The sequence below is a fragment of the Ceratina calcarata genome, unplaced genomic scaffold (assembly GCF_001652005.2).
Source record: "Ceratina calcarata isolate Rehan_Ccalc_2016 unplaced genomic scaffold, ASM165200v1 scaffold514.2, whole genome shotgun sequence".
NCBI classification, from domain to species: domain Eukaryota; kingdom Metazoa; phylum Arthropoda; class Insecta; order Hymenoptera; family Apidae; genus Ceratina; species Ceratina calcarata.
Window position 1 is genome coordinate 329,286 of NW_017175971.1, and position 8,704 is coordinate 337,989.

Sequence of the window (8,704 nt, forward strand, 5' to 3'; positions counted from 1 at the left end):
ATAACTTGAAAATGCGCTTTTTAGTCCTGTAATTAATAATACTAAAAATGATCGGAAATAAGGATTTCTGCTAAATATAAAATACGCTCTGGTTTTTTCCATAGTTACATATTGAATTAGATATTGAATTTGATTGTTAAAACAGCTATTGCTCGTGAAACTTTTATTCGACCTAACGAAATAATTTCTCTATTAATTTCTCTTTGCGAGTTTCGTCAAAATTTGTTATTGATTCAGATTCTCTGCATAAATCGGTGAGCTTTCAGTACCAGTGATTACCCCATAATCATGGATTAGTATAGTAGTCCATCGAAATAGTAGCAATAAACCCTGCCATTATTATCCTTGCTAAGAATAAACTGTGCGTAATGAGCCTGTTAAGGATATCTCAGGTTGTACCTTATTAGGTATTTTCCGTTGCTTTATGTAAGTTAGATTACAGCGCATTGTTATTTTGGTACTTCTTCGAAGTATAAAATCATTTGATTTATCAATAGATAAATATTCCTCAAAATTATTATCGAGTTAAAAAAATATTCATGATATATAAAACGCACCAAGTTGAGCAAATAAAAATTTCATTTTATTAACTTTGGAATTCATGGTATATTGCCGCTAGAACTTAAAAGTTCAGGCAGTTTAAAAACTTTGTGAAATGATTTGATGTAGGCAGTTCGTGTCGAATGATATAGATGCATCGGTGACCTATATTTTAAACTTTAAACCGACCGATGGAATGTGTTTAAAAAAATCTCGTGGTACTAACACGTGGTACAAAGTTGTGTATGAACGTATATTTTAATTGTAGTAAAGATAATATTTGTAACAATTCAGGATCAATAATAATTAAAACGTTAAAGACATGTAATTATTACTATAAATCGAGTGATAAAACCTTTTGAAGACGCTGAAGTAAAATAGCCTACGGGAAAACTTCTGAAGGACGAGAATACTCAAATGATCGACGTATCGATCAGAAATTTCTGAAGACCTCTTTCTAATCGATGCATTCTAAATGATTCGTGGACTTAAATATTCATTTACTAATCAGTAATTTAACAGTTGACATTCCATAAGAGCAGGCGTCAACTTTCATTCATGAAAGAAAAATGAATCTTGCATCGATATCCTTGTTACCATACAAATTTCAGCTTGTGTAACGATGATACGATGTTAAAGTTAAAAGCGTTCGTGTATCTTTTTATCAGTTAGATCTCGTTGATTAAATTCTACATTCTATAATTTCTGCTTGTAGCTGAAATTACTGCTGTTACATCGAGACAAGAGTTAATTAGTTACTTCTGCTTTTTTCATTCCGGCCGCATAGAATTGCGAAATCACCTACGTCAGAACGTATCGATTGTAAGGCGCGGTGGTTCAAGCATGCGCGCATGTATGTTGCTCGAGATTCCTACTTTTCTAACGTAAACAGTCCTTCCTCGTTCAAGCAGTCATCGATATCCGTGGCTGTCCATTTTCACTCAAATACACAACGAATATTAAACAGTTTCATCTACGTCTACCCGAGACCAATCAGTTTAGCGACGATACGTGCTAAAAATTATAGTGCTATTCGTATCGCCGTATGAATCTAAATATGCCCGGTTCTTGCACGAAAGAACGGCCAGTTTTGTAGAAGCAACAGATTGTTACGTGCGCAAGAAAACCGGTATCGAAGTGTAGAATGTAATTTACCACGAACCGGCCTACATAAAACAGAAGACATCCCTGTGACAGTTACTGAGACGGTAGACAGTATTAATCGATAGGATGGTTCATGTAGACGGATATATTCCTTTTTCGACTGGTGGTTTGCCGAAAAGTCCGAGCTTCCACCAGGGACTCGCTTTGGCATCTGTACTATCACGAGAATCGAATAAACCTTATTTCACTAATTTTACTTCACATTATCAACCGTTACGTCCTTTATTAATCGGTAATGAAACTTTTATAGTTGCTTTTTTACCTCATCCGTTCTAATTGTTAGATATACATATGAGATGTCAAAAGGAAGATACGATGAGATAAGAACGATATATGCATGAGAGAGAATGAGATCAATGAAATAGGGTGAGATATGTGCGTGTGTCTGTGTGAGAGAGAGAGAGTCAGGAAGATAAGTTCATGGAAGAGTCCAAAAGGGTACAAGTAATTTATGAATGAATGAACGAATCACTGAAAGAGAAACAGTGATAAGAAAAGAGATGTATTATATGAAACAGTTGATGAAATCAATGCTTTTTAATTGTGGGTAGGTTTAAGAGCAAGAAGTATAAAAGTTTATGATGGTATTTTAGAGTAATAAAATGTACGAAGGAAAAAAATTTAGGAAAAGTGTGGTGGAAGAATGCAAGAAACGGAGGAGTTCGCTATGAGAGATAGTTTTAGAAATTGAGAATATAGAAGAGAGAAAACGTTTAATAGTAGTATGAATCGAGGCTGACAGATTTATTTGTACAGTAAGGAGAATTTATGGAGAATAGAAGTATGAGAGCTGAAGAAGAATAACTTCATTAGAACTGTGAGGCATGGTTGTATAAGTGAGAAGGGGTGACAAAATATTGTGTAAGAGGTGCGTTCGAGTGTACCTGTTATTCCCTGAAAGGGAAAGCAATTATTCCAGGATTAATAGTAGTGCAGGTGTAGATCGAGTCTATGCTTGCTTAACTTAGAACCGATTGATTATTTTGAAAACTTTCAACACATTAAAGGTCTTTATTTTTGTGCATTTACAGAAACACAACAAGGGAACGAAAGGGAAGAACTATTTATCCAGAAACTACGGCAATGTTGTGTGTTGTTCGATTTCGAATCCGATCCTTTATCGGATTTAAAATGGAAGGAGGTGAAGCGTACCGCCCTAAACGAAATGGTCGAGTATGTCACCAAGAACAAGAATGTGATCACAGAGGCGATTTATCCTGAAGCGGTGAACATGGTGAGAGATCACTAGTCCATTCGTTTGCAAACGAAGTTTCATTATCTGATGATAATTCATTCATGATAAGATTACACATTAAAATTGTGATGTTATCGTCTTTAGTTCGCAGTAAACTTGTTCCGCACTCTTCCACCGTCCTCGAACCCAAATGCGGCAGAGTTCGACCCGGAAGAGGATGAGCCGACGTTAGAGGCGGCCTGGCCTCACTTGCAACTCGTTTACGAGTTCTTCTTGCGATTGCTGGAATCTCAAGATTTTCAGCCGTCCATCGCAAGACGTTACATAGACCAAAAGTTCGTGCTGCAGCTATTGGAGTTATTCGACTCGGAAGATCCACGGGAGAGAGATTTCCTGAAGACTACCCTTCATAGGATTTATGGGAAATTTTTGGGACTCAGAGCTTATATCAGAAAACAAATAAACAACGTTTTCTATCGATTTATATATGAGACCGAACATCATAATGGTATCGCTGAACTTCTCGAGATTTTGGGAAGGTAACATTGAGTCATTTTTGTCAAAATGATAACTTTCTACAGATGTTGTACTCATCGATCTCTTTCGTTTTTCAGTATAATAAACGGATTCGCATTGCCACTGAAGGAGGAACATAAAATATTTCTATTGAAGGTGCTATTACCTTTGCACAAAGCCAAATCGCTCTCTGTATATCACCCTCAGTTGGCATATTGTGTAGTTCAATTTTTGGAAAAGGATCCATCTTTGACCGAACCTGTTATCAGAAGCCTCTTGAAGTTTTGGCCGAAAACACATTCCCCGAAGGAAGTCATGTTTCTAAACGAACTCGAAGAGATCCTGGACGTGATCGAACCGGCGGAATTCCAAAAAGTTATGGACCCATTGTTTAGACAATTAGCAAAATGCGTATCATCTCCACATTTTCAGGTATATTCGTTTCGCAAAATTCTTATCTAATTATTTGGACTCGCTTACTTAGTACTTATCTTCTGTAGGTGGCTGAAAGAGCTCTCTATTACTGGAACAACGAATATATCATGTCCCTTATATCGGATAACTATTCTGTCATTCTGCCAATCATGTACCCAGCATTTTACAGAAATTCCCGTAATCATTGGAACAAAACCATTCATGGTTTAATCTACAATGCACTGAAAATTTTTATGGAGATGAATCAAAAAGTATTTGATGAATGCACGCAACAGTATTATCAGGTACGTTTTCCTTTGTCATAAAAAGAGAGTGAATAATAATAATATTCATTAACGTTCATAGGATCGTCAGAGAGAGAGGAAGCTAATGAAGGATAGGGACGAAGCGTGGTCGCGTATTGAGCAATTAGCAATGAAACATCCAGCTTACAACACGACTATAAAGGGTATACAGCAGAATACAATGTCTAGTACGATATCACAGCAGCAGTTAGACAGTCCACCGCCTGACGAGGACGGAGATACGGACCAAACTCCGCTCACATTGGAGAAGATAGAAGCGAAAGCGAACGAGGTACGTTCGATTGAAACTCTTCATTCTCTTTTTCTTACATCAGATCTAAAATAAATGTTCTGTTGTCGTTAGGCGAAGAAAATGAATAATTCCAATAAAGCGAAGCCACTTCTGCGAAGGAAAAGTGATTTACCCCAAGACACATACACAATGCGGGCATTGTCCGACCACAAACGCGCCGACGAATACCTCGTCACTCCACCGGATCCCAACAATTGCTAGTCTCTACCGCAATTTCTTCCCATGTATCCTCTCTTTTGCTGTAGTGATATTGGGAGTTAGCTTTTTCGAAGAACGAGAGTAGTACGAAACAGCGATGAGTCGGATTCTAATTGATGGACATTATCACACTCGACGGGGAACCGTCTGCAGAACAGAGATTGATCGTATAGAGAAGCCAACAATGTCGTAATTATCTCTTATTCCCTTCCCCAAATACCTCCTCCTGTATCGAAACTAACGAGATGTGTATTGCAAGATATCTTTTTCTTTATATCTCGGTAAACGAAAAAAAAGCTTTCTCTCATTGCACCCAGCACTTTCGGAAGATGTAATCCGTGTCCGTAGTAGATTACTATAAAGAAAAGGAAAAAATGCTGATAACTTCCTATATACTCTTCGAGTTGATTTACATAAGATATTGCGAGAATTATGCAGATATTACGTAATTGCTAATAAAAAAAGAAAAAATCATGGAGATGTGAAGAACCTAGTGAATAAGGGCCCTAAGTATATTTAGGGTGTCTTAGTAACTTTGTTTCAGGTCGATGTATCCATTATTTTTATGATACTGCCAGACGAACAAATTTTTCAGTTCACGTATTGTAATGTAAAATATTCTTCCTCGGAATCATATTCTTCGATATTCTCTTTTCCGTTTCTCTTCGTATTATTAAAAGTAACGAGTATATTCTCTTTTGATAAAGTTACTGAGTCACTCTGTATATATGCACACAGAGTATTTTATAAATTGTAGATTTCTTGCGTATGGGGAAGTCTATCGCTGACAATAAGACAGTTTTCTCGCATCCATAAGTACTCCCTGACATTCTTAAATTGTCTATTGTATTCGACATGAAATCCAGACGTAAACATCAAATTCTGTATCAGAGTTTACATAAATGAAAACCCGTTTACGTTCGTTTTTAAGATGTATGTTGTCTTGCTTTTGGCGGGGGATTCTCTTCATATCATAGGAATGTATGATTTATCAAAAACCCTCTCACTCTATACATATTCCAAATAAACAAAAAAGTTTTATACGAATACAACGCGGTCACGATACAAAAGCGGTCAAAGAGGATTGACCACTTGCTTGATGTTGTATTAATAATGATAAAAAAAAAAGCAAATTTTAGTATGCATTGTCCAAGGCGCTACTCTTCTGAGCGAGGTTCCCATTGATGCGCAAACGACAGACATTAAATAACATACAAGTGATATATAGTTGCTTCAAACGCTACCAGCTCGTAACTTAGCGGCAAATAAAAAAGTGGAAGAAAAGTGAAAAAATTGCAAAAAGAAGTGAAAACATCGTTTTAGAGTTAGATGAACGTGATAGCACTATTTTAGAATATCGATTGTTACAAATCTGAATATTCCTGAACGTACTACTTTTATATCTGTCGTGCCTAGATGCCTGTGGAACGCATTCGCAAGAATCGCCTCTGCCAGAGGCCTATAATTAAGAATCGTTAAACAAAAGAAGAAGAAAAAGAAGAAATAATATGCAACGAGTTATAAGCGCGACGTTATCGAATAGTATAATCGTCATCATAAATCTTTCCCAAGTCCCAAGGACGTTTAAGTGAACGTTGCGTCGTTGCCCTCGTCAGTTTGAGAAACAAAAACGAAAAGAAAAACGTTATATTAGTTCGTTGCTAACAAAAGAGAAAAAACGTAATGGGAGAAGAAGGCGGAGGATAGAAAGAAATAATGAAGTTTAAAAGAGAAAAGAACGATCTAAGCGAGATAACCATTTAGTCTTTACGCTGCTGGCAGGCTGTTATGTTTAAACATTGTAAGGGATGAAACTTGTTGAGAATAGAAATACGATTAGCACTTATTAAAACGACGGAAATTAAAGCCAAATGAGATAAATATAAAAAGAAGAAAAATTTATTTACTATTTAATCGTCCCTTCAGAAGGAGAATGGCTGTTTTTGTTATGAAAACCATAAAATATGGGTATTCTTGTCGATAATAATTTTTATTATCAAGTGCAGTGTAATCTCGATAGACTTCATTGAATCGGTGCGAATGTGTTTGGATTTTTGAAAGATTTGATTGGAAACACTGTATCTTGCGCAACAAGTATTTAATAATAAAAGTATTTTTAGTAAAACGGTTTTGTTTGAATAGGTTTATATTTTCAGTATTATTCCTTCAGGTGAGCAACCAGTCGTTACACTTATCGCTTCTATTATTTTTCACTTTTAAATTGTTTTGTTTCTAACTTTCCGGATTAATGCGGATAATCGGGATTACATTGTACTGTTCGATCGTTGAAGTCAATCGAAAAAAAGCAAATAGCTAATAAACTTTGAGGAAAGAATTTCTCTGATAATGCATGTTTCAAAGTATCGTCTCTTGCTACGTCTATTCTTTTACGTATATCATTATAATGATATGTAGGTATGATATATTTTTGGAGTTTACGAATTTCATACTAGGTCAAACGGCTCCGTTCAAATTCCTGCTTGAAACTTTTGAAGACTGTTACTGACTCATCGTTGGTCGAGAATTATCGAATTTTTTCGACTTCCGTTCCCGCATTACGCCAAGCTTAAATTGTACATATAGAAGAAGGAAAAAAGATTAAGAATGAAAATGAAATCTGATTTCATTCGACGTAGAGACGATTTTCTTCTAAACGTCGTATGGCTTATTTCGCGTGAATTCGAAAATTCATTTTAAGCAATGTTTTATACATTTTTTATGATAAGAGCAGCCAACAATCGAGTATTTTGTAGGTAGACAAAAGAACGACTTACGCGAATACATAACTTCACATATTATGTAAGGGGGAGCAAGGATTATGTAATAGAAAAGAAGAATCATTATCGTAGACAGCTTATTGATCTCTGTTCTTCCTTACATAAACTTCTACGAATTATTGTTTGATGAAGAAACTTAAAAAAAGTATTAATAAAAAAGGACAAAAAAAGGAAACGGAATGATCCACATGTACAGCGACTCGCTTCGAATTTAGAGATATCAATCTACAATGGAACACGTACAGAATTGTGTATCAATGTTCGATTAAAAGAATTTTTTTATTGATCGCCTGTTCGATCGATTCGATTCTATGCATGCATATATTCCTTTAAGATTTGTTGGAAGCATAATTTTATAATAAATAAATAATTATAATGAAACGAGAAGATTTTTCAATTTTTCAGAATCCTTAAAAGGTTTTCACTTTTTTATTTGATTAGAAATCGTATATGCTGCCACGAGAAATTATGAATTTTCTTCAGAATGCAAACGCAAGGCGTATGATTGTCATGATTGCGATAGGAAGAGTTCTGTTGACTTTACAATTCCTGTTTTTCTTTCACGATACGTGCTGCAAGAAACCGCAGATCGCAATCGTATACAGATAATTTCAAACTTCATTTCGTTTTATTAGGCGGATAAATTACGTGCAGTCGGTGAACACAGGATATTTTTAAAGAAGAAGCGACTGTTGCTATGGGAAATACTTAAAACAAGTTAGAAAGGCGTAAAAATAAAGCGTATACTGTCCTTGGTACGTATCCGGTTTATAAACAAGTTCCCGATTATTTTATTCTTATATTTGATCCTTGAGACGGTCGAAAGAGAAATAAAAGTGAATGTGTTTTACGTACATGCTTCAAATACCTTTAAGAACTACGGCGAATCAAGTTTGCTCAAGAGATTCAAAATAAAAACAGGAACGTATAAGGTATACAAGATAAAGGATACCACATTTTCCAAAATATACACAAAATGATAAAATCGTTTCTTAAACCATACAGAAATAACAGCAGAGCAATAAATTGTGTCTCGCCTTTTGCGAAGCTCTCTAATCATTTCCTATTTTTGTACGTGTAAACATTCATTATGCTATTCCATTTACGGAACCCGTCCGTTCCCGTAAATCATCTGAACGGCAAAAGTTTCGACGTGCGCGAGCATCGATCGAGAAGAAAAAGTCACACCGTCGGATTAGAGGGGAAGGTTGTTGTACGTTGTACTTTCACCCGGTCTGTTCGTTCGTTCGCCCGCTTTTCGATTTAGTTGACCGCGGCAACG

The 8,704-nt window shown here is 35.9% G+C and overlaps 1 protein-coding gene across 4 annotated transcripts in view; it reads left to right on the top strand.

Annotated features, from left to right (window-relative positions):
- LOC108628278 (serine/threonine-protein phosphatase 2A 56 kDa regulatory subunit gamma isoform) overlaps positions 1 to 6,770 on the top strand; it is a 12,259-nt gene extending 5,489 nt beyond the window's left edge. For 2 of the 4 annotated variants that reach the window (XM_018030094.2, XM_018030095.2), the window contains exons 4-9: positions 2,736 to 2,938; positions 3,044 to 3,438; positions 3,514 to 3,847; positions 3,916 to 4,134; positions 4,196 to 4,426; positions 4,499 to 4,648. In XM_018030094.2, coding sequence (XP_017885583.1) covers positions 2,736 to 2,938; positions 3,044 to 3,438; positions 3,514 to 3,847; positions 3,916 to 4,134; positions 4,196 to 4,426; positions 4,499 to 4,648 — 1,532 coding nt within the window. Of the gene's footprint in view, positions 1 to 1,405; positions 1,937 to 2,735; positions 2,939 to 3,043; positions 3,439 to 3,513; positions 3,848 to 3,915; positions 4,135 to 4,195; positions 4,427 to 4,498 lie in introns of those variants that run through there. The other 2 variants (XM_018030096.2, XM_018030093.2) reach the window with 2 other exon arrangements.
- Positions 6,771 to 8,704: the final 1,934 nt, after the last annotated feature.